Source organism: Pinus tabuliformis, chromosome 3_1 (genome assembly GCF_031772625.1).
Source record: "Pinus tabuliformis cultivar Carrire ecotype Pingquan chromosome 3_1, CPIR1, whole genome shotgun sequence".
Taxonomy (NCBI): Eukaryota; Viridiplantae; Streptophyta; class Pinopsida; order Pinales; family Pinaceae; genus Pinus; species Pinus tabuliformis.
Window position 1 is genome coordinate 502145428 of NC_142301.1, and position 27099 is coordinate 502172526.

Below are 27099 nucleotides of genomic sequence, written 5' to 3' on the forward strand. Positions count from 1 at the left end.
GACACAAATGAATGGTACAGAACAATGCCCGGGAAAATTCGGCTCAGGTTGTGAAAATTTGTTAGCCTTCATGAAGTAGAAAAGCTTAATATGAAACAATAACTAGTAGGTTATCCATGATTTATTCCGTTCTTATTTTGTTTCGAGAAGAAAGCTGAAATTAGCAGTTCTTTAAGAATTAGAAACCATCCAAATAATTAAAACAGTTCATAGAGAAAGGTTAAAAACCAGTCTAACCAGCATAACGCGCCACCAAAAAATGTAACTTGAAATGCCAGATAATTACAACAGTTAAGAAGCCACAAAAGAATCATGTGAACACAAACGAATCAACCGACAAGCTAAAACTCAAAAATATAGAAATGACTGGACTAGAATAAATCTAATGTTTTAAAACACACTCCATATACACATCGTGTTCAGTACATCAATATCTGCTCGATTAGAAAGGCATGTTATGCTCTTTAGTACAAATAAATATTTGGAAAAAAGACTTCACATCCATGTTAATCAGTCCTTCCGGAGCTACTAGAGTACAAAAAGATCCATTGTGCTTTTTAATATAAATCTTCAAATCATATAATATGCATCTGCACGTATATGCAACCATTTATGTCTAGATTGGCTTAATTTTGAAGTGCAGACCAATGAGAGAGAACACAAAGCACTTGAGGTCCTGCAAAGAAGTAAAAGCAATGGTAAGATAATTGCGGTTAGTAATGCCAAACTCTAATAGGAAACGTGTATTTGTGAAAGACTAAAAAATCACTGGTCCAGAGTCTGGATTGAGGTGTTAAGGGACACTACATAAAAATTGATTGTAGTACCTATAATGGTATCGAAATGGTAAATCTGAAACAATTAACATTGAGATATTGCTTGCCAAGAAAAATGCAATCAGATAAAATATAAAATTTAATAAAAATAAAAATAAAAAACTCCATGAGAGAGATTCACACTTGCATTGATCCGTCTTAATGCAGAATATATTAGACACCTAGAGGGATACAAAAAAACTCAGATGCAAACCTCTCTATGCATTTAAAACATACGGGGTTAAAGATACTGGGTGCATATCTCCACTTTACTGGAAACATCTAAAAGTTAACAGTGGTATGCACCTAAGAGACATGTATTCCATCTATAGCAAATCAACATTCGTATCAAGTTTCAATTTCATGATTTCATCTTTATATATGCTTTAGATAAGATCAGAAATATTTGTGCAATTTCTTATCGAGAGGAAAACATAGATAAGATGAGTAATATTTATGCAATTTCTTATTATTAGGTTGAAAAGGAAAAGGGCCACAGATTGGACTATAACCTTGCCAAAAACAAGGGGGAATGGCGCATTTAAAACAGATTCATGTTTTAAGGGGGTCTCCGGTTGCAAAGAGCCTCTAGCACCTCATTTCAAAGGGAAGTCTATGCTCTCCAGAAATGCATTGCTCATGCATCAATATTGGATTGTATAAGGTCCCCATGGAAATCTATCAAGAATGTTTGAAGTCAGCGCAAAGCTTGGGTGCTAGATTTTGCTGCGAATGGATATTTTCTAACCCAGTAAGTTGGTAACAAGGAAAATGGAAGGATAGGATCTGGGTCCTATTATGGGGTGTGGAGATCAAAATTTCTTAAATCAAATCTGAAAAACCATCTTCATGAAAAGGGCTTTATACACTTCATCAGATTGTAGACCCATTGACAACAAATGTATGGCAACAGGAATGGAAATCAACCCCATATTTGGGCATAGATGCGGCCTGGTCTGAAAATTGGCAAATGTCTCTGAATGAGATGAAAAGAATTCATGTTAGAATTTGAGATGAAGAGGACTCTCTGATGTGTGCAAATAATAAGGCTACAAGAATGTATACATCAAAAATGGGATATGAAGCTTTAATTGATCCAACTGGTCTAGATGATATGTAGTCACGGTCTATAAATCTGGAAAATAAAGGACCAATAGAAAACAATATTTTTTCTCTAGCTAGCACTTAGGAAAAAGGTCCTAACTTGGGACAGTTCAGAGAAAAGAGGGAGACAAGGCCTCAGTAATTGTATGTCGTGTACAAGGGAAACAAAATCTATTCCTCATTTATTCATCTACTGCTCATATGGCCCACATTTGTGGAAACATATCAAGAAATTGACTACAATAAATATCTGGAGGGGATTCACAATGGAAGAATGTCTTCAGAGTGGTTTCCAGAAAAGGATCTAAGAGAATATAGAGCAATTCCATGTTTAACCTTATAGGGTATATCATTGTCAAGAAATGCTCTATTTTTTTAAAGAAACCAAATTCCTACTTTCCAGATATACAATCAGCTATGTGGACTTTATCTAGGATGCAAAGTGTCTACGAAAGTCAAACATCAGCGGTGAAGATGGAATTCCACGTAGTATCTCCAAGGATCACTTCATCAAGTACAAGGCTTGCCTGGGCACTGGAACAAAAAAAATTGCAGAATTGAAAGCTCTTCACATATTATTAAAGCTGCAATGGATATCATGAGGCTGCAAATATTCAGGGATTCTTCTTTGGTCATAAAATGGATGAATGATGAGATACATATTCATTGTTAATTGGATGATTTGGCAAGGCAAATAAAGAAGGCTGCATTCAACTTTATCTCTTTCACAAATGTTTTTCATGACCATAACATGCTAGCAGATGCACACTACCAAAACAAGCAGAATGGGTTGAAGCTGGATTTGGTTTGCCAAAAGAATCAAACAATGGTCACTTGACACAGACAGGTACATCTGTTTTTAGGAGAATATATATTTCCTGAAACCATATATATATGGTCCTTTGTGGTTTTTTAGCAGTCATATGAATTCATATTTTTGTACAAGCTGATACTTGAAAGTATCAATTCTGAGGACTCTAGAATGAGAAAATATTCTGTTTTCACCGATGGATTTTTTTTTGAGAAAATACTCAAAGAAAAAGATGAGAGACACTCGAATCCCAGCGTCCCATGTTAGGTGACTTAGGTCAAAATACATTGAGACAACAAAGGTGCCCCAGGGTGGAAGGGGGCAACTAAAATCAAGTGCTCACTTTGTCCAGCTGATTCAAAAGGTAGTCAAATTTGCACTGACCAAGTTGAAAATTTGCTTGCAGCACGGGGGATCAAGAAAATGCTGGAAAAATTAGAATCCAAGAAGAAAGCCCTGTGCCATAAAGATGAACCAATACCATCTAATGCTAAAGATTTTAGTGATGAGCATTTTCCATCATAGAATTCCAAAAATATTCCAAGTTCATCGAGTAAGAGAGTTAAGACGACAGGTATTTTTATGTGTTTGATGTTAAGTGTAGGGAGGGTCTTGATCTTGCAATAGCAATATCCTTTATTAAATCTGACATCGCTTTTAATGGAGCTCGTTCATCCTAATTTGAATAAATGGTTTGTGCCATTAATGATGGAACAACAAACTATAAGCCACCTAATTATGAGAAGCTTCAAACAATTTCATTTGACAAGGTGCAAACGTGTCATGAGAAGGTGATGGCCCCACTGAAGGCAACATAGAGTGTGGATAGTTGGATGGACTGTCTGAATCATACAATGTTGAACACGGTTGTCTTTTCCATATCTGGGGCCTATTTTTTACGGGCAATGGATTGTCATGGGAAAAAGAAGAACACTAAAAGATATTGGCAAACTTGATTGGACAGTCATGCTGATTGAAAATGGCTGCAAAATTTAGAGTTTCTTATGTAATCACTACCAATCACAAGCTATATACCACAAAGTTTACCAAAGTGGCGCTGCTCAAACCAGTTAATACTAGATTCACCACATTCTAATTTTTTCTTCACCAGCTATTGGAGATTGAGGAGGCTTTATCTTCCAAAAATATCAATGACACACGAGTATCATGGAAAACTTCTTCATTGGTCACAGTCATTAAGGTAAGGCATCTAATTTTGGATGATCATTTCTGGGTAGATGTTTAATTTGCTCTTGAATTTGTCGTAATCCATAAATTATATGCTCCGGTATGCAGAAATAGACCACCCGCATTGTGGTGAGATTCATGCAAAAGTTGACTATATGTCCGAGATGATCAAATTCATAAGAGACACCCCCACCTTATACCTGCAAGTTGCAAAGGTCTATACATGGACCTTGGAATAAATTGAATGCACCTCTTCATATGGCAGTTTACATCACTATTACAAAATGTCAAGACAATGAGAGAACAAATGAGGCCTCCTTCACAAGAGGAAGAGGTGGTGAAAAAATTCTTGACCAGTCTTGACTCTTAAGAAGAATTTTAATTCTACAGAGGAGACATCCAACATGCTTAAGTCACTTGGTCCAAATTTCATGTCAGTGAGGTATGTTAGGCCCATATGATGCTTTAAAAGATACACATAAAGACAAGGATCCCACTAAGTGGTAGTGACTTCTATTGAATTTTGTAGACCTCCTCCACAAAGGCACCATTCAACCTCTCACAAGCAAGACAGTTTCTGGGCATCCAAGCGAAGGACAAGAAGAACGAAGATCATGTTTCTCTCTCTCTAGCTCACACGTGTGTGTCTGGGCAATTTTCTGGGCAGCATATCATGGGCAGGTCGAATTTCTTGGTAGATTGGCAGGCCAAATTTCTGGGTTTCTGGTCAGTTTCTAGGAGGCTGAATTTCAGCCTAGGGAAGATCAAATCAAGCCAAGTTGCAAGGCATATTGGAGGCTTGACTTGAGGGATGGAGACCAAGTTTGACCATAAACTTTGTTGGTCAATTTGACCTCATAGTTGACTAGCAGTGTTACATGTATCTCTTGTTGAACTGAAGAATTTCTCTAAGAAAAAGCTTGTTGGGGTTTTCCCCCAAATGGGTTTTCCCGCAGTAAATATTGTGTTCTCTTTGTGCATTGTGATCTCTACTGTCTTTATGGTTTTATGGTTGAATTTCTGAAGTGTAATTGCTTAATGATTAACTGGAATTGTTAAAAAAAGATCTATATCATTAGAAGTAATTACCAATATTTCAAAAACATTGTGCTTGTAGCTATTGCACTTGAAAAATTAACATGGAATGGGAGCTTTGGTGACGAAAAGGGCATTGAGATCACTCTTGAAGAAGCTTTGGTAAGAGATCACTCTTGAATCCCTATATCTATTTGCTTGTCTACGACTATGGGTTCCCATATGAAGGCAGAAAACAAATTAGGAGATACAAACTTTAGGGCTTGAAAAACAAGGATTGATCTTCTCCTTGCAAAAGAAGATCTCTTGGATATTGTGAAAGCCAAAGTCACTGAACCAGAGAAAGATGAAGAGAAATTAAGTTTTGAGAAAGATGATATTACAACTAGAAGTATCATTAAAGATTCCATTAGAAATCATTTGATCCCATATATAGCAAATCTTGACTCTTCAAAGAAAATGTATGATGGCCTAATTGGTTTGTACACTATCAAGAAAATGTATGATGCCCTAATTGGTATGTACACTATCAACAATATTGGTCAAGCTATGAGTCTGAAGAATGAACTCCATGATGTTAGAATACAAGGAATGACACACTAGCCTCATATTCCATAAGGATCTCTCAATTGAGAGATTAACTTCAAGCAATTGATGAAATCACTCCTGAAAAAGAACTAGTAACTACAACACTTAATGGTTTACCTGAATAATGGGATTCATTTGCAGCAGGAATATGTGCCAAAGTTCGATGAACTATGGACTCCATGTACTCAAGAAGAATCAAGGCTCATATCAAGAGGAAAGATACAGAGATCCAAACAAGGTGACTCTCAAGCATATGTTGCACATTTAAAGAAGTTTGGTTTCCAAAGAAGAAATGAATGAAGAAAACCTAAAGAAAAAAGATCTGCCCCTTAAGGAAAGCGAGATATATCAAAAGTTCTATGCTATCAATGTCACAAATTCAGTCACTTTAGACACGATTGTCCAGAAAGACCAAATGGTAGAAAGATAAAGGGAAAGAAGCGCAGATTCTGAAGAACTTCCAAAGAAACCTAAGAATGAAATCCAGGTAATAAAGAATTCTTCTGTTTCTTTGCTCTTACTAGTTCTGTTGCAGATAGTGAAGACTTGTGGCTAGTAGATAGTGGTGCCTCAAGGCACATGACGAGATATCCAGAAACCTCACAAGTCTAATGGAAAGAAAATTAGCACAAAAGGTGGAACTTGGAGATAATAACAGCTATGCAATCAAAGACATTGGGAAGACATCCATTGAGCTAGAATCAGGTGATAATGTTCATCTTAGCAACATATTATATGTACTAAGTTTGAAGAAGAATTTGGTTTCTATTTCATGCTTGGAAGATAAAGGAGATAGAGTAGCATTTGTTGATGGCAAAGTTCTTGTTTGGCCCAAAGGCTCTAGCATAGATTCCGCTAGAATAATTGGAGTTCGTGAAGGAAGGTTGTATAGACTTTTGAAACAACCTACTCAAGCACTTGTACATAATGATATTAATCCATGTGAGCTTTGACATAGAAGATATGTTCACCTTCACTATAGAGTTTTGCCTGCCTTAAAATAAATGGTTTCAAGTACTTCAGATTTGCAGGAAGAGCATGGAGTATGTAAAGGATGTGCACTTGGAGAGAATGTCAAGAAGCCTTTTCCAAGCAGCGAAAGTAAATCCAAGGAAATCTTGGACCTAGTCCATCCTGATGTATGTGGTCCAATGCCAGTAAAGTATCTTAGAGGCTCTTTGAGTCTTTGTACTATGTAACATTTATTGATGATTTTTCTCGCAAGACGTGGATCTACTTCATGAAAACGAAAGATGAAGTCTTTGACAAGTTCCAAGAATTCAAGGTTGAGGTCAAAAACTTGAAGGGAAAGAAGATCAAGATCCCCTAAGTTCCGATAATGGAGGAGAACATACCTCCAAGGAGCCCGTAGAATTTTGCAAAGAAGTCGGGATTAAGAGGGAATTGATAGTTCCATATAATCCACAACAAAATGGAGTTGTTGAAAGATCGAAGAATCCGTCAAGGCAATGATGCACGATCAAGACTTGCCTATGTTTCTATAGAGTGAAGCATCCATGATCGTTGTCTACATTCAAAATAGAAGTCCTCATCGAATTTTGGAAGAAAAGACTCCTGAAAAAGCGTTCCACTAGACAAAAACCTCAGGTTGGTAATTTGAGAATATTTGGTTGTCCTATTTATAGTCATGTATAAATATAACAGAAGAAAGTTAGAGCCTTCAAGAAAAAAAGGAATATTCATTGGTTCATCAAAGGCATATATAATATATGTTCCAGGACAAAAACAGGTTTAAGTTAGCAAGGATGTGACCTTTGATGAGAATGTGGATTATTCAAAATCTATGAAAGTTTCCATGGACTCTGATGAGGACAAAGAACATGATGCTCCCAAGGAAGAAGAAAGTTTTGGGCCATTAGAAGCTTTAGAATGTCTCATTGATCACCATGAAGAGCCAAAAGGGCCTAGTGATCTAATGGATCTGGTTGTTGTTCCTGAAATCCGGAAGAGGCCAGCTTGGATAAGATCCACTTTGTAGGGAGCAAAAGGACATGCAGCACCACATGGCTCCTTCAAGGAAAACAAGAGGCCAAAGAGTTATTCTGGTTAAGCAGCATTAATGGCTAACCTCATTAATGTTGAATTTTCCACCTCTGAAGAAGTAGCTAGCCAGCAAGTATGCAAGGATGCGATGTTAGTAGAATATCAATCAATATGAAGAATGACGTATGGGAGATTGTGCCTAGACCTGAGGGAAAATCAATAGTGTCCTCCAAATGGGTATACAATATCAAGCATGCAATGGATAGACATGTCGGACATGCAATGGATAGACATGAGTTGAGGCTTATTCAAAATCTATGGAAGTTTCCATGGACTCTGATGAGGACAAAGAACATGACGCTCCCAAGGAAGATGAAGGTTTTGGTCCATTAAAATCCTTAGAACGTCTCATTGATCATCATGAAGAGCCAAAAGGGCCTAGTGATCTAATGGATCTGGTTATTGTTCCCGAAATCCGGAAGAGGCCAACTTGGATAAGATCCACTTTGTAGGGAGCAAAAGGACATGCAGCACCACATGGCTCCTTCAAGGAAAACAAGAGGCCAAAGAGTTATTCTGGTTAAGCAGCATTAATGACTAACCTCATTGATGTTGAATTTTCCACCTCTGAAGAAGCAGCTAGCCAGCAAGTATGCAAGGATGTGATGTTAGTAGAATATCAATCAATATGAAGAATGATGTATGGGAGATTGTGCCTACCTGAGGGAAAATCAATGGTGTCCTCCAAATGGGTATACAATATCAAGCATGCAATGAGTAGACATGTCCGACATGCAATGGATAGACATGAGTTGAGGCTTATTCAAAATCTATGGAAGTTTCCATGGAATCTGATGAGGACAAAGAACATGACGCTCCCAAGGAAGAAGAAGGTTTTGGTCCATTAAAATCTTTAGAACGTCTCATTGATCATCATGAAGAGCCAAAAGGGCCTAGTGATCTAATGGATCTGGTTGTTGTTCCTGAAATCTGGAAGAGGCCAACTTGGATAAGATCCACTTTATAGGGAGCAAAAGGGCATGCAACACCACATGGCTCCTTCAAGGAAAACAAGAGGCCAAAGAGTTATTCTGGTTAAGCAGCATTAATGACTAACCTCATTGATGTTGAATTTTCCACCTCTGAAGAAGCAGATAACCAGCAAGTATGCAAGGATGCGATGTTAGTAGAATATCAATCAATATGAAGAATGAAGTATGGGAGATTGTGCCTAGACCTGAGGGAAAATCAATGGTGTCCTCCAAATGGGTATACAATATCAAGCATGCAATGGATAGACATGTCAAACGTGCAATGGATAGACATGTCGGATGTGCAATGGACTCTGATGAGGACAAAGAACGTGACGCTCCCAAGGAAGAAGGTGGTTTTGGTCCATTAAAATCTTTAGAACGTCTCATTGATCATCATGAAGAGCCAAAAGGGCCTAGTGATCTAATGGATCTGGTTGTTGTTCTTGAAATCTGGAAGAGGCCAACTTGGATAAAATCCACTTTGTAGGGAGCAAAAGGACATGCAGCACCACATGGCTCCTTCAGGGAAAACAAGAGGCCAAAGAGTTATTCTGGTTAAGCAACATTAATGACTAACCTCATTGATGTTGAATTTTCCACCTCTGAAGAAGCAGCTAGGCAACGAGTATGCAAGGATGCGATGTTAGTAGAATATCAATCAATATTAAGAATGATGTATGGGAGATTGTGCCTAGACTTGAGCGAAAATCAATGGTGTCCTCCAAATGGATATACAATATCAAGCATGCAATGGATGGCAGCTCACCCTCAACTCATATCGGCTTATTTTCATGGGCAACCACTATAAATAGGCAGCGCGGCCTCAATACAGACGCAAGATTTTCGGTCATGGTTTGAATGAAATAAGGAGGAGTGCGGAAATCACTAGAGAAGGAGCCATATAACCAACGAAGAGAAGGCAAGAAAAAGCGAAGTGTTTTGGGACTCTTTTTGGGTAAATATACACTTCACACGTGCGAGATTACAAAGCCCTCTGTTGCAGAAAGAGTCGAGATACTTCAGGTATTACAGTCATCATGAAGAAGGCAGATTTGGGGGAAGCCTAATAGATCCTCTAGCCGAGTTAAGGAAGGTGAGTCTCTCTCTCTCCAGCGAAGAAGGTTGAAGGTCAAAATTGCTCAAGGGTCAAATCTAAGGCTCTCTGAATTAGGGCTGAAAAGAGTTGCAGGTCTGAAGCAGTGTTAAGGAAGCCGAATTATGAAGGGTAACCAAGGAGGAAGGAGCAAAGGTTTGACTATCGTTGACCAAAGAGAAGAAGGATCTCATCAAGGAAGCTTTGTGTCTTGGTCTTGGAGTGGCAAATAGGTCAAGGGTCTTGGTCTTGGTATTCGTCAATTGAAGTCTCTATAAGAAGAAGAATTCGTTTTGGTTTTCCTCTCAAGTGGGAGAGGTTTTGGCCCTAGCTGATCGCCTATATTCTATGTCTCTTGTCTCTTTATTGTTCATGCTTTGGTAGTTGTTTGATGAAGAACACTATAATAATCTAACAAAAGAGAAGATCATAATCTATTTTAGTAAAAAGCATTCTCAAGCAGTAATCATAAGAAGAGAATTCACTTAAAGCATATGCCCTAAATTTCTCAACATGGTATCAAAGCTAAGGAGACAATCTCCAGGAAGGGCATCTTATCAAGGGACACTCAAGGATCAAACCTCGAGAAAAATATCAAAGCAAATTGAAGGATATCAAAGTGAACTTTGAAGTCAAAATCTACGAAAAAGTATCAAAACCCTAGATCGAAGTAGCCTTGGATCATCATCAAAAGAAGGTCAAGACCCTACAACTACAAAAGAGAGAAGCTTTCTTCCTTCTACATTGCAAATGATGTCTTCCAAAAGATCTTCCAAGATGCTTCTTCTTTCAAGATGTTCCAAGATGTCTTCAAAAGTTTTTTCTCAAGATGTTCTCTTGTAAACAAGAGCCTCTTAGTCTAGTAGCCTTCCTTCAAGATGAATGATTAGCCTTATTTCCTTGGAGCTTCTTCTTGCATCCTTCTTTATGTTCTTCCTTGTGACTCTCTTGTGTCCTTTCTTATGTCCTTCCAAGATGATTAGAACATGTCGTCTTTTCATATCCTTGGAGTGATCTCCAAGTTGCCTCTTCCTTCTTCATCGTAGCTCTGATACCATGTTGAGAAATCTATATGGCAGCACTTGGGGTGATTTCTCTTACTTGATAATTGCTTGTGATATTGTATTGACTTCTTCTTTTTGTTCTTATTATGTTCTTTTTCATCAAACAATTACCAAAACCATAAAACAATGAAAATCACACAAAAACAATGAACACAAGATGTAGGCTCTCAGCCAAGGCAAAACCCCTTTCTTATGGGAAAACCCAGTCAAAATTCTTCTCTTCTTATAGAAACAGCTTCAAATGAGAAATCCAAAGGCCAAAATCCCTATACCAAGACCTCCTCCAAGCACCAAGTCAGCTCTTCAACAAAAGGCCTTCCAACTAGTCAAAGTCAAACCAAGTCAACAAGGGTCAAACCCTTCTAGAACTGTTGCAAACTTAGAATTTCAGGCCCTAGCATCTAAATTTTGGACATATAGTAGGTCTACAACTTTTAACCCCTGCAACATCTCAAAATTTCGCACGTGTGAGAAAATACTCCAAAAACTAGGTCAAAACTTTGATTTTCCTTACTCCTTGCTTCATCTTCTCTCTCCTTTGACTTTATTGGCTTCTTCCTTAAATTTCGCACTTTTCTATTGCAGATTGAACTTCTTGTGAGGAGGGTTGCTAATGAAATTGAAATCACTTGTATTTATACCCTTTTTAAGGGGTCAAATAGCCTCTTCTAGGTTGACTTGGACTGCAGGGCCGACTTGGTCTTGGAGGTCAATAATGACATTTTTGACTCGAAAATAATTCTTCTTTCTTGTTACAAATTGCCTAATAGGGTCTTATACATAGGAAACCGACTCTCTTATTGACTTGAAAAACCCTAGGAGCATGAAATCCATGCTTGACCTAGATGAACACTTAAATGGAGCATGAAACCCATGCTTGAAAAATAATAAATTTCTTTCTTATTTTCCTTTCTCCTTTTGATAGATACATAAGATATACATAGTGACATGAGTACAATGACAATTATGAAGACCGAACATAGTTACATTTTCAACACATTTAGCATCAGGTCATGGAATGTGTAACTAGAGTTTGGCCTTTCGTTATTCACCATGTGTCATTGACCCAAATGATGGTGAACCCAAACTAGTCGGGATGCCATGCGTTAGGTACCGACCCTAATTATGGTGACTAGTTGTATGCTAAATGATATCCCACGTGTCTAAAGCACTGACCCAAATTATGGTGAGCACACACCATAGATCTGAAGTACTGGCCCAAATTATGGGATTAGTTGATGCAGTCGATTTACCATGTGTCTGAAGCACTGACCCCCCAAATTATGGTGAGGATACACGATAGGTTTGAAGTGTTGACCCAAATTATGGTAAATGGTTGATTCCATTGGATTACCATGTGTCACAATTGTGACCCAATTATGGTAATGATTTGTTATAACCTTTCCTTAGAGAGATTTGTTCACATCAAGACCATTTGTCTAGTCATTATGAATACCCCCCTAGCTAAGAGGGAGTGTTGAATTTTGTAGCTATGATCACTCTTCATAATTTATATTTTAGCGCTTGTAATGTATAAAGAATTTGTAAGACATGTTCATGTCCTTTTCATTATTTAACCCTAGAACAAATTTATATATGACATGTTCTTCATGTCGAATATAAAAGAGAATTTTGAAATTTGAAATTTGAAATTTAAATTTTTGGCTCCAAGTTAGTCAAGTTGGCCCTCCCTCAAGTCAAGTCGACCCCAATGAAAAAGCACTAATTCAAATTATGATGTGGATATACCATAGGTCTGAAGTGTTGACCCGAATTATGGTAAATGGTTGATGTTATTGGATTACCATGTGTCACAATTGTGACCCAATTATGGTAATGATTTGTTATAACCTTTTCTTAGAGAAATTTGTTCACATGAAGAGCATTTGTCTACGTCATTATGAATACCTCCCTAGAAAGAGGGAGTGTTGAATTTTGTAGCTATGTTCAGTCTTCATAATTTTGTTTTAACCCTTGAAATGTATAAAGAATTTGTAAGACATGTTCTTCATGTCATTTTGATTATTTAGCCGTTGAAAGAATTTATATATGACATGTTCTTCATGTCGGATTTAAAAGAGAAATTTTAAAATTTGAATTTTGAATTTTTGGCTCCAAGTTAGTCAAGTCAACCCCAGTGAAGAGACACACCCATTCGCGAAGGCAGAACACTATATAAAGGCAATCAACCTCTTCCACAAATGCACGATTCATCTTCTCACAAGCAAGACAATTTTTGGGCATCCAAGTGAAGGACAAGAAGGATGAAAAGACGAAGATCATCTCTCTCTCTCTCTCTCTCTCTCTCGCACGTGTTTCTAGGCAACATATTCTAGGCAGGCCAAATTTTTGGGTTTTTGGACAATTTCTAAGAGGCCGAATTTCAACCTAGGGCAAATCAAATCAGGCTAAGTTGCAAGGCAAATTGGAGGCTTGACTTGAGGGTTGGAGACTAGGTTTGACCATAAGCTTTGTTGGTCAGTTTGACCTCATAGTTGACTAGCAGCATTAGATGTATCTCTTGTTGAACTGAAGAATTTCTCTAAGAAAAAGGTTGTTGGGTTTTCCCCAAGTGGGTTTTCCTAGGGTAGATATTGTGTTCTCTTTGTGCATTGTGATCTCTACTTCTTTATGGTTTTATGGTTAAATTTATGAAGTGTAGTTGCTTAATGATTAACTAGAATTGTTAAAAGAAGATCTATACGATTAGAAGTAATTACCAGTATTTCAAAAATATTGTGCTTGTATCTATTGCACTTGAAAAATCAATAACTTCATGGTACATAGGCTCCAAAGTTGCAAACATTTGTTAGTTTCATAGGTCGCCAATTCCTTGCCATGTGAGAGCATTGGAATCACTTATTCTTTCACCCATTTAGTAAAGGGGAACTGACATGCATCAAAAAAACCCTATTGAAAATTTGGTAGCTTCAGTCAGTATTTTCATTGGGAAAGCGAAGGAGAAATTATGAATTTCTATGCTTGACTAGGTCGGCCTCAAATATACAAGTTGGCCCCACTCTTTGAAACGGTTTGACCCCAAGGTCAAAACCCTCCACCAAGCACGCATACAAAAAGAATCACGTTGATCCTCATTTGGCATCTCATTGCACACATCAATTTGATCTTAAACAAGGTGATTCGTCCACACGTGCGAAGGAGAAAAGAGGAAGAACAATTTTGTGTTGCTCAGCGTTCTTATCTTATGTTTCACTAGCGTTGACTTGGGATCACTTACTTCTGTTTGAACAAGATTTTGACTGTTTGTGGATGTCAAAAGTTTCAAAGGTTCGTTGACTCTGTTTGAGCAAGATTTTCACTGTTTGTGGATGTCAAAAGTTTCAAAGGTTCGTTGACTCTATTTGACTGAATTCTGATCTTGTTTTTGGCTCCTTAACTACAAGTTGACCGCAAGTCAACTTTGAGATTTGGCTGAGATTTTGACTGGGGTCGTTGACTGTGATTTGATTGAATTTCAGTCTCCTTTATTTAACTACCTCGAGCCGAAATTCAGCCCCTCTGTTGCAGACTATGACATTGACCAACGTTGACTATTTTATCTCCTTTGATTGGTTTGACTTAGCAATATTGAGGTCAAGAAATTGGCATCTTGTTTGGAATATTCTTATGTACATTTGATGAACTGAATTCCCTCTCATAAGGAAAGATTGTTGGGTTTTCCCCTTATGGGTTTTGCCCTAGCTACTACCTTAAACTTTGGTGTCTCTTGTCTCTTGTTTCATTGTTTATTGTGATCTCTATTGCTCTATTGAAGAAAGTGAATGGTTGAATTTTTTCATGTATAACTGCTTAATGATTGAATGCTCTAAAGAAGTCTAATTGTATCATTGGAAGTAGTTATCAGATTGAAAAATTGTACTAGTCTTGATTGAAATAGACAATCAAAATGGTATTAGAGCTCTGGTGAAGGGAAAGAGCCTTTAGATCACCTTGAAGAACAATGAGAGTGTTGAAAAATGTAACTAGGTTCGGTCTTCATTTAATGTATTTGAGTCATCTTGTAATGTACTTGTCAAAAGAATAAAGAAAAAAATATATATATTATTATTATTATGACTTATTAAAGCATGGGCTTCATGCTTGGGTCATCATGTTTTAGGTCAAAGTCCCCATTGAAGACTTCTAGGATTTATTTCGAGTCAACAGAGTCATTGTACTTTTAAAGAGACCCTTCTTGGGCTTTTGAATCACGCAAAAAGGTTTAGTATTGAGTGAAATGTAATTTATGTATCCTCCACACCAAGTCAACCTCGAAGAGATCAAGTCGGCCTAAGGACATCAATTCGGCCTCCTTGAAGCCTATAAATAGAAGCAAATCGAATTCATTTGGAGCATCTGTTGAAAATAATACCAAGGAGAGGTGTTACTAGGCATTTATCCCTTTTAGCCTAGTAGACACATTAATGATTTTTATCTTGGTGACATTTATGAGTTATATTAATGCCATGGATGGAAGAGATACTTAAAAGTGGTGTACCATGTATTTTTCTAATATTAAAGTCACTTGCACTTTATAAAGTGACTTTATGTGTAAAGCACTAAGTGTATTTTTCTAATATTAAAGTCACTAGCACTTTATAAAGTGACTTTATGTGTAAAGTACATAGTTCACTTTTCTAATATTAAAGAGAGTTGAGAAAATCACTTTATGAGAAATGGGGCCAATGTATGAGGGGGGTCATTTGGGAAAAGTGATCTCAACCACACATCTTGATTTTGAAATTAAATCTCAACCATTGAATCCTAGGTTTAGGGATTCAATCTTTTCTAAGAGATAAAAGGAAAATGGAGAGCTCATTCTTCATTATTCACTCATGAGATTATTGAGAGAGCAAGAGGAGAGGAGAAAAGGAGATCTTCAAAGAGGGTTTGCTGCAAGAGAAAGGAGGAACGAATTTCTAGGAGGCAGCCATTGAGAATCATGATTTTCAAGGAGGCAAGCACAGATATCGAGGGGACAGACAGCATACAGTTCAAGGAAGCAGCAACACAAAATTGAATTCGAGGATTGTTCCTCCATTGTTTGGGCCTGAATTTTGAGGCAGAAATCTCGGGTTTGCTGCTACATGCAGCACTGATTTTGAGGTAGTTTCCTGGCATGAAAATCGAGGGACAGCAGTCACCTCCAGCGCAGAAATCGAGGCACCTTCAAGCACAAATTTCGAGGCATCTACAGCACATATTTCAAGGCTGAGTTTGCACTGTTTTTGAGGCAGATTTGGCACTGATATCAAGGCAAAATTTCTGGGCATGAAATTTGTAAATTTGGAAATTATTTTCAGTGGGCACAAATTTCCAGAAATTGAATTAAATGCTTCAGCTGAAGGAGATAAGTACTGTGGTTAATTTTATGTACTTAGACTAATTTTCTCAAGCAATAAAATCATCCTTTGAAGACCGTTTTCCCCAAAAGGCTGTGGGGTTTTTCCGGGGTCACCTTGACCAAAAATAAGTGTCTCTCATGCTTGAAATGCTTGCCTAAATTTAGCTTTAATTTCAGCTGATAGGAAATGTGTTAAATAGTAGAAGCACTCATTAAATGTTTACAATGAATGCATACTGAAAATTATATCAGCATGACAAAACATGTGGGTTGGGTCAAATAAACACTTGCAAAATTGTAAACTGGGGTTGGGGTGCAGATCATTAATTTTCTACATGGTATCAGAGCTTAGTTGAGCCAAGTTGAGGTTCAGATCTACATTTTCAGTCCGCTTATAAAGAGGGCAGCAAGCTACCAAAGTCTTCAAACAGTGAAACATACCTTCAAAACTTTGCCAAAAACCCAAATATTTCAGCAGTTCAGAGGGAGAGTGGCTCTAGGTTCCAGTTTTGCTTCAATTGGTTGGTTGTGAGGTCATGGCTACTGGGTTGAGAATAGAGGACAGATTGGTGGGGGCTGAAAATTTTGGCCCATGGAAAGAGAGGATCATGCTTTTACTGGAGGAGGTGGAAGTGTGGGATATTGTACAAGAAGTTGTACAACCGCCCACTGATCCAGCTCTATTGGTAGAGTTTACTAAGAAAAATGTGAAGGCAAAGAGGATCCTTCTAGATGCCATCAAGGATCATTTGTTCCCTGATGTTTCAGGAATGACATATGCATATCAGATGTGGGAGTCCTTAGTCTCTTTGCACCAGAGTCTAATGAGAATAGGAAGATGATGTTGAAACAAAAATTACGCAACATCAAGATGACCAGGACTGACAGTGTTACATCTGTCCTCACCAAAGTCTCACAGGTGAAAGGAGAGACTATTCCAGAGGAACAGTTGGTTTGCATTGCTTTAGAGGGGTTCACCGAGAAGTGGGATAGTTTTATACACAGCTTGGTGGCTAGAGAGCATTTCCCTGGATGTGGGATGATTTCCTTTAGGAAGAGATCAGTCGAAGCATGTGCAGTGGCAGCAAGAGTGGTGGGGGAGGTGAAGAGGAGAATGTTGCTCTTGCGGTAAAGGGCAAGAGGACAAAGAAGATCAAGAAGGGGTCTTCTAGTGGAGCAGAGCAAGATAAGGGAAAGCAAAAGGCTAAGGAGAAGGACATGAGCAAAGTGAAATGCTTTGCTTGTGGGAAGATGGGTCACTATGTCGTACAATGTCCCAACAAGAAGGGTAAGAAGAAACAAGGATTTGCAGCTACAGCAGATGTGGATGAGTTTGCAACTATGTTTGACTCAGAGTGTGCTTTGGTGGTGAGTTTAGCCACTCATATCACATCTTCACGTGCACGGTTCATAGACAGTGGAGCATCTTGCCATATGATTAGAGTTAGGGAGCACTTCACGAGCCTTTTGGAGGATGATACTGACTTGGAGGTTGTGCTTGGTGACAACTCCAAAGTCAAGGCGGCAAGTATGGGGACAGTGTCATTTCAAAGGGAGTCATTACCCCCTCTAAAGGTGACAGATGTTCTTTATGTTCTAGGGTTGAAGAAGAGTTTGATATCAGTTTCCCGCTTGGAGGACAAGGGGTATGAGGTACTGTTCCGAAAGAGACAAGTGCTATTGTATCCTAGAGGATCCAGTATCAAGTATGCTCGTGTGATTGGAGCTTGCAGCGGGAGACTATTCAGACTCATGTTTCAGCCTCTTCGAGCTATGGTGGCTCAAACCAATAGTGGTGGTTTATGTGAGTTGTGGCACAGGAGGTTGACCCAGTTGCACCATGGAGCTTTCAAGATGTTGAGGGAGATGGTTACCAGGTTGCCAAACTTCAGCACTGATCATCATGATGTGTGCACGGGGTGTGCTTTGGGAAAGTACACCAAGACACATTTCCAGAGCAATGACAGTAGAGTTGCAGGTGTCCTTGATTTGATTCATTTCGATGTATGTGGTCTCATGTCCCATGTCTCATTGAGCAGATATGAGCACTATGTGACATTCATTGATGACCATTCCAGGAGGACCTAGATCTACTTTCTGAAGACCAAGGATGAGATCTTCCAACGACTCCAAAAGTTTAAGGCTCTTGTGGAGAACCAGACAGGGAGGAAGATCAGGGTGTTGAGATCAGACAATGGGGGAGAGTACACTTCAGTAGAGATGAGAGACTTTTGTGGGAGTGTTGGCATAACGAGGGAGCTCATTGTGCTTTATAACCCTCAGCAAAATGTGGTGGCAGAGAGGAAGAACAAGACCATTGTGGGTGCAGCTAGAGCGATGCTACATGATCAGAGTTTACCTTTCTTCTTGTGGGTCGAGGCGGTTAACATTGTTGTTTATTTGTAGAACTGAAGCCCACACAGAGGCTTGGGGAACAACACTCCTGAGGAGATATATACCAGCAAGAAGCCAGAAGTTGGGCACATCAGGATTTTTGGGTGTCTTACATATTCACATGTCCCTGAGGAGAAGAGGACGAAGTTGGAACCCACAATAGAGAGAGGTATATTGATGGGTTACAGCGAGACCAACAGAGCCTACCGCATATACCTTCCTGCACAGAGGAAGATTGTCTTGAGGTGGGATGTGAGATTTGAGGAGAGGGCTTTGAGGAGGTCTCAAGAGATTGATCAGATGGAGCAACAGGCTCCTCAGCAAGGGGCCACACCACAAGTTTCAAAGCATCAAGTGTACACCAGGATCAGGAGATTCACCTTCTTCAGGGGTGACAGGTTCATAGAGCATAGCTTTGCCTGGTACTGGATCACCTGGTGCAGGTTCATCGGGCATGATATCTCAAATTTCAGGATCTCCTTTGGTTAGTATAGAGCCTTCCTCGCCAGGAGGAGAGGCACCAGATGAGGATTTTCCCATACCTCCACATGAGACTACTGCAAGGAAGAGGAAGCCAAGATGGCTTCGGGAGACCCTGAAGGAGGCTCAGGAGGCAGTGGGGAGACCCAAGTGGTCAATGAGGGAGAGCAGACCGCCAGAGAGGTTGGGTGGCTTCATGGCAGACATTGTAGAGACAGAGCCAGCTTGTTTTGAGGAGGCCACTAGACAGTAGATCTAGAGGGATGCCATGATGGAGGAATATTCTTCTATCATGAAGAATGATGTCTGGGAGGTAGTGCCACGTCCTGATGGGAAGTCAGTTGTGACTTCCAGGTGGCTCTACAAGATCAAGCATGTTGCAAATGGCAGCGTTGAGAAGTTCAAAGCTCGATTTGTGGCGTGGGGGTTCTCACAAGTAGAGGAAGTTGACTATAAGGAGACCTTTGCATCGGTTACTCGTTATACTTCCATTAGAGCAGTTATATCTAAAGCAGCTGAGATGGGATGGCAGATTTACCAAATGGATGTGAAGATCGCCTTTCTCAATGGTGTTATACAGGAGGAGGTTTACATTAAGCAACCTGAGGGCTTTGAGTTGCATGGGAGTGATTCTCATGTATGTAGGCTAAAGAAAGCCTTGTATGAACTGAAGCAGGCATCGAGGGCATGGTACAAGAGGATAGATGCTTACTTGCAGCAGCTGGGTTTCCAAAAGAGTGATGCAGATCCAAACCTATACTTTATTTTGGTAGGTGATGATCCACTCATTCTAACACTATATGTGGATGACTTGTTTATTACAGGGGAGTACAATCTCATCCATCATTGCAAGAGAGATCTTGCTTCAGAGTTTGATATGACTGATATGGTGCTAATGCATTACTACTTGGGGATGGAGGTTTGGCAGGAGGATGGGGACATCTTTGTGGGCTAGGGCAAGTAGCGTTGATTTTGAGGTAGTTTCCTAAGCTATAGTCATTGATAAAGGGGAAAACCCATTATCGAATGTCTTGGGGAAACATTGGGTAAATTTGACAAAGAATTGGTAGTTGTGGCAATGGGTGTTTTGCTTGAACATAGCCTACAAGGTCAGATAGGCTATTTCGTCCTCCCTTGGGCAATTAATCAATATGGAACATTTCCACAATTTTGAACATAAACAACTGCCTTTAAAGCTTCTCCCAACGAAACATTGACAACTCTTGATCATGGAGCATGGCCTTGGTAGCTTCCATAATGGTTCTATTCTTGCTTTCAGCGATTCCATTTCGTTGAGGATAGTAGGGAACTATCAACTCCCTCTTAATTCCAGCATTCCTTTAGAAAACAATAAATTCCTTGGATACATACTCTCCTCCATTGTCATACCTTAAAGTCTTGATCCTTCTTCATGTAGCATTCTCAACTTGTGCTTTAAATTCCCGAAACTTCTCAAATACTTCATCCTTGTATTTCAAGAAATAAATCCATGTTTTACGAGAGTAATCATCAATGAAAGTGACATAGTACAGATGACCACTCAAGGACTTGTCAGACATAGGCCTACAAACATCAAAATGTAGAAGATCCAAGATTCCTTTGGATCTACTATCACTGCTAGTACATTGTCCTTTGACATTTTTCCCCAAGAGCACATCCTTTACAAACTCCATCATGCTCAATCTTGATTTCAGGTACACGTTTAACAAAATCTTTCAATCTAGACAAGGCTTTAATGAACATGAGCTTACCTTCGATGCCATAGCTCACAAAGATCAATGGTGTTGTGTAGCAAGGCTTGAATTGAGCGTCTAAGGAGATGATGTAGGCCTCCAATTCACACATCAATGACTTTGGTAGATTCAAAAGAGAAGTCCTTCCATACTAGAACATGTCCATCAACGAAAGCAATTCTATATCCTTTGTCTTCAAGAGATGAAATAAACAAGTTCTTCTTCAAATCAGGAACATATAAAATATTATTAATAGATATGGTACCTCTTGATTCCAATTGGAAAGATGATGAGCCAATGCATATGACTTTGTATTTGCCATTATCTCCAAGCTCAACCCTTTGTGCCATCCCCTTTTCAACCAATTCAAAGAGATGTTCATGACTCCCAGTCATGTGCCTAGATGCACCACTGTCCACCAACCATATCTCATCATCACATGCATTAGAACTTGTAAAAGCAAAATAAAATGAATATTCATCATCAAAATCTCTCTTTTTAGGTCTTCTGTTATAAAAGGGGAAAACCCATTATCGAATGTCTTGGGGAAACATTGGGTAAATTTGGGGTAGCTGGGCAAAAAGCCAGTATTGGGGGCTACTCTTGTAACCCCTCACATTAAATTAAGGAAAAGACCCCCCCCCCGTGAGGAATCTATAAATAAAAAAGAGATAGAATCATTTTATCATCATTGATTAGATTGGATATCTCTATTTTTTAGTTGAAGGCTCGAGGGTTTTAAGACCCTTTCTCCTTTTGATTAGTTTTGGTGGTGATGATCCCACACTAGCTAGCCTCTTCTATTTTCTTTAATATGTTTGGCATAATCTCTTTGAAACACTTCTAAACTGTTGAGGATTAGGTAGCTAAGGAGACACTCTAAGAAAGCCTATCTATCTGGATAAAGTAGGAATTCTAAGACAAAGATTTTTGGTTGATTAACAAGAGACTGCACTTATCCTGGAGCAGCTATTGAAGATATGATCAAACGATCTGAGGCTAAACCAAGGATGTTTTGTGGTTTTCAAAGGAGGTTGTAAGTCGCAGGGTCACAGGGCCGAAGTCTAGCTACAGATTGGTAATAATATAGTCAGCCACAAACTTGAGGCAACGAAAGCTGTAAATGTGGTCAATCTTGGCCGCCGAGGTTCTTTCCTAAATAGCAAGTCAATTTCCTGTGGATATCAAAGACAATGAAGCCTCTAGGGCAATTATTTGCGGTCAAATTTTTTTCCTGAACTATTTGGATAGCAAAATAGTGTATAAGTCCTCCCTAAGGTTGTAAGGCAACAATATATCATTGCATTCCTCCCTGGGATTGTTTGAGGGCAGCGAGGCAATCTTGACCGCATTCCTCAAACAACAGACCTGCAAGGAGATAGAACGAGTTCCTGGTGACGAAGTAAAACTACAGGACATTTGGGAGAGTTGCAACCTATACTCCCAAGGGCCTATCAGATAAGCATTGAACTGGGCAGTGCAGCACAATATTGTTTGAGTTTCGATTGGTTACAATGGAACCCAAGGCTATATACCACAAATCAGGACAGCAAGGAGTATCCAGTGAATATAAGTGCCAAACTTGAAGAGCCATGTCATCACAATGAAAGGCAACAACAAGTCGATAGCTCGGGAGGAGACATTACAGGAGCAACCGAAGTAACAGGTCTTGTTTGAGCAATTTTCTTAAATTAAAGTTAGTCTTGTAAATTTATTAGTGAACAAACTGGCTGAGTAAGCTTTGATTACTATTGAAATCATATCAAAACTATCACTGCTTGTATTAAAGCATCGTCACTGTTGTGACGGCTATACAGCCAGGTTTATGGTGTAATAGCCTAGGAGCAAACAATTGAATTGGAATTAATATGAACTACTGAAGTTTGTGAAAACCCATTGTTGACTATAAGATTGTATCCATTTTATTTGTTTGACAATTGTAAGAAGGTTGTGCAAAATAGTCAATTTATCTTGTGGATTTATAACCCTAAGGATGAAAAATCCCCTTGGGACACTTTTCTCGACAGTGGACAAAGGTTATTATTGAGTATGCTACATATGTTGCACAAAATGTGGAAATTGTACAAGTTTTCAAAATGGGAATACCTGGAAACATGCCCCCCTCCCAAAAAAAAAAATACATTAGGGCAATGCAATATATAAAAAATACAAAAAATATGGATATACAATTTTTTTAAATAACACATTTTATTGCAATAAAATAAGAATGATACACATGTTGAAAAATGTAACTAGTGGTGGCCTTCATAATTGTATTTGAGTCATGATGTAATGTATTTGTCAAAAGAAAGAAAAAGAAACTTTATTATAAAAGAAAAAAATATTTATCAACATGAGTTTCATGCTTTATTATTTTATTTTTAGGTCAAAGCCTCCATTGTAGGCTTCTAGGGTTTATGTCATGAGTACTAATCCTTGTCATCATTTAATAGACCCTTCTTGGGCTTTGTATAACAAGAAAGAAATTTGGTTTTGTGTCAAAAGTGTCATTTGTGCCTCCTCCACCAAGTCAGCCAAAGAAGACAAGTTGGCCTCATTAAAGACATTCGACCACCCAAAAGGACTATAAATAAGCAATTACTCGATCTCATTTGGAAGACCAATCAAGCAAGTTCAATCTGCAATTGCTAGAGAAGGAAAGAGGAGCAAAATACCTAAAGAAGGAGAAAAACCCTAGCGAAGAAAAAGGAGACAATTATTAGACAAGAAGAAGTTGAAATTCTCTCTTTTTTGCCACACGTGCGAGTTTCTAGGTTGTTGCGGGAGGGTCGAAATCACATATCTACAATAGGGCCGAAACTCTAGAAGTTGGAGGGCTGAAATTCTAAGTTGTAGTTGGGTTGAAGTTGTTTAACTAGAAGTGACTATTGAAGTTTGGTTAATCAATTTGGAAGGCTGACTTGGTGGAGAGAGGAAGGTCTTTTGGTCTGGTCTAAGGTCTTGGATTGTCTCAATTTGATTTGAATCTACTAGTGGAAGAGTTTGACTGGGTTTTCCCCTACATAGGGGTTTTAGCCCTGACTGAGTGCCTATATCTGGTGTCACAGATCTTCATGTTTTTAATTTGATGATTGCTTAATGAGAAGATAAAAGGACATAAAGAAATTTAATAAGAATACAAGAATATCTCAAGTAATTGTCAACATAAGAAAATATTTCTGCCTTTCTGATTTTCTAACAACACATAAATAATATTTTAGAAGGAAACCCATGTCTATGTTAACTCTCATTGATGATTCTATGACACAATCCCATAGCTTGGTGGTCTTGACTGATACTAATCCCATAGCTTGGTGGTCTTGACTGATACTCATCCCATGCTCTCATTCATGATAGAATCCAATAGGAATGCTACAATCTGCCAATCCTAAAATCCTGAAAACTATTAAGTCTGTTGAATTACGAACAGGAGAGCCAACGTTCACTATAAGAATTTAATAGTACAATTACAAAGGTGACAAACTCTTCAAAGCTCAATCCCTATATTTTTTTTGTCTTAAGGGTCACTAGAGCAACCAATGCAACATTTTCCAATGGGTCCCACACCCATCTCGTGCACAAAGGTGGGCCAAGAAACATTGAAACAAGTATGAACCACATCTTTCCAAATTTGGAAACACCGTACAATTTGATTGACTACATTTCCAAGACATTTCATACCTATTTTAACATAAAATTACTAGATGTTTCATGTATTGCGGCATGGCTATTCCAATATAAGGATCTAGGTGTCGACTTTCCACTCTTAATCTCCTTTGTTGTTTTATTTCGAAATGTATTGATTTGCAGCTGTTATCTTGATAAGTATTGTTGCCAATTTTCTATTTCATTGTAAAAACACCCTCATAGCAAGTTTTAAGAGATGCACCTTTGGAAGGGTCCTCCGAATAAATTTCTGTATTAATAAACAGCAAATTAGGGCTGGTTGTAGTATGCTATTGCAGCTTTGTTTTGCCCTAATCATTGATAGAAGACAGCTCTCTAAAACTGATACCTTCACTCCCCCAAGTTGGATAGGTACTAGTCTCTATCCTCCATCCACTTCAAAAGATCATCTTATATTTCTGTTTTACTACGTCTAATTCTCCATCTATATTTGAGCCTTCATTTGCATCCATTTACGGATTACCACCTTGAGCCAGAGGAAAGATGGCCTAAACAGAGTGAATGAGTTACTCTGATGAGAGTGGGTAACCGTAGCCCTTCTTCATCACCCTTAGGGTTGCACTTGTGTTTTAGGACATCATCACTTAAAGTCCAGATATGAAAAAAAAAAAATGCAAGATGTTAATGAGGCATCTACAAGTTACAGCACTGGACGGTATATAGATATGACACAGTAAATTCAACATTAATCCGTACATTGATTTGGGCCATTCAAAATATAAAACTTAGATATGTGTCACAACACTAAGAGTCTATGTACTGCCTCCAGATTAAAGGAGAAAAATGCACAACATTGAATAAATATTAGAGTGGGATTTGTTTTTGGTGAATGTTTTGTGCGAATAGTCAATCAGGGACTACATATCTGGCCAAGTGCAACGCCCATACAGCTTTTAGAGTTTATTTTATCTTGATTCTTGTGTATTGTCTGAATTAATTAAAAACCGTTAATTTCAAATCTATTTTCCAGATATTTAGTATTGACTGCCAAAGTAGGCTTAAAATAAAGTGAGAATATTTCTTTACAAATTTCAGGTTTCCATTTTCGAAATTTAGCTGGGAAATGGCCATATCTCACATTACAAACCTGTAAGGCAAACATCACTTAAACTCAACAAACGCAAGAAGCAAAGTGAGATTAGTTGCATATGCCTTCAACTATACCAAGAGCGCAACTAAGGGGAGGAAGTCCTGGCGACCATGACAGACCATGAATGCCATGTATCACAACACAGGTGGCCGTGTGCAAGTCTTGGGTGAAGTTAACAGAATAGATACACATCTGACATGGTATCTGAGCCAACAGAGGTGGCTGTGTGCAAGTCTTGGGTGAAGTCAACAGAATAGATACAGATCCGACATGGTATCTGAGCCGAAAATAGAACTCAAGTCATTAACAAATGTCCTTTTATCAACCAAAAAGACCAAAACAGGTGGCAGAAAGAAAGCAATCTCTTAAGCTCGGGTGAAATGGAAGCACCTACTTGGAGAAGGTTCATGTTGGAGGTTGGATATGGGTTTACCATATTTCTCCACTGTAACACGCAACAGGTAAAGCATGTAAGGAGTAGGAGAATACAGCATTGAAAACTGCGGCATAGCAAGAAGGCACTCTCTTGGTCTTGGGTAAAATGGAAGCGCCTATCTGAAGATGGTTCAGGTTGTAGAGGGGACATGTGTTTACCATGTTTCCACGTTGTCACACGCGTAAAGTAAGGCATCTAAGAAGGTAGAGAATGTAGCATTTTGACTATGAAAAAAGAACTGTACATACCTGAACAAGATAATAGAAAATCCGAAGGCCTTCGGGATCCTTGCTACTTTGCACATCGACAAGAGATCCTATTTTGGAAGTAGTAAAGGAAATATGCTCGTTCCCCATAACTATTTCCAGCTCCTGACGACCAACCCTATCCGGCTCAGGCCAGTTGTTATCGTCTTCCTTCATTATCTGCAATGATGCCCACCAAATTTAATCAGGGTTTTAATGTGCTAGGGTTTTCGCTCTAACGACATTGAAAATCTGAAATTGAACTTTTTGAAAAAACATGCCTCGCTTTCGGCAATTATCCGTCGGCATTCCCTGAGAACAGCCTGAGTAAGGAAAACCTCTTTGCGGATCATGGTGTCGTTCTTGTAGTTCGAATTGTTTGCATAGCGAAGCTTGCCGTCGGGACGAAATTCAAACTCGAGAAACTCGTGGCCGAATTTGCCCTTGTGACCCACGTAGTACCTAACGTAAAACTCTCCCAGATCATCTGCCATTGCCGGAATTCGATCGGTGGTCGGGGCATTTTGCGAGGGATTGGTATCGCTGCTCCTAGGGTTTTTAAATACCTCTACAGTCTCAAATCGCCGAGATGAAATTTTGATTGCGCGGACAGTGCTCCCAACGCGAGGGATTGGTATCGCTGCTCCAAGGGTTTTTAAATACCTTTAGCAGACAACACCAAGAATGCAGACAACCCGAATGCAGTGTTGAATACACTTTATTGTTTTTTTTTTTTTAATTATTGTTTTTGCTTAATTAAACAGCGCATGGAAATTGTCATCAAGTGATTTAACGATTTGTTTTGATTAATTTATATAAATATATATGGGGGTTAATTGGGTTTAGTTTAATTTTGGGGCATAGCTTAGGGGTATGTTTTATACAAAGTATCTTGTGGGTAAATCATATATTTGTTTTAATGTTTTTTTTATCATGAAAATAAATAGTATAATA

At 38.7% G+C, this 27099-nt stretch overlaps 1 protein-coding gene across 1 annotated transcript; it reads right to left on the reverse strand.

Annotated features, from left to right (window-relative positions):
- Positions 1–355: 355 nt before the first annotated feature.
- Positions 356–26821, reverse strand: LOC149188007 (protein mago nashi homolog 2). The gene is made up of 3 exons (XM_089411536.1): positions 26427–26821; positions 26149–26325; positions 356–676 (listed from the first exon to the last, which is right to left on the reverse strand). The coding sequence occupies exons 1-3, from the start codon at positions 26637–26639 to the stop codon at positions 617–619; spliced, it is 450 nt and encodes a 149-aa protein (XP_089267662.1). The 5' UTR covers positions 26640–26821; the 3' UTR covers positions 356–616.
- Between the last annotated feature and the right edge of the window lie 278 nt (positions 26822–27099).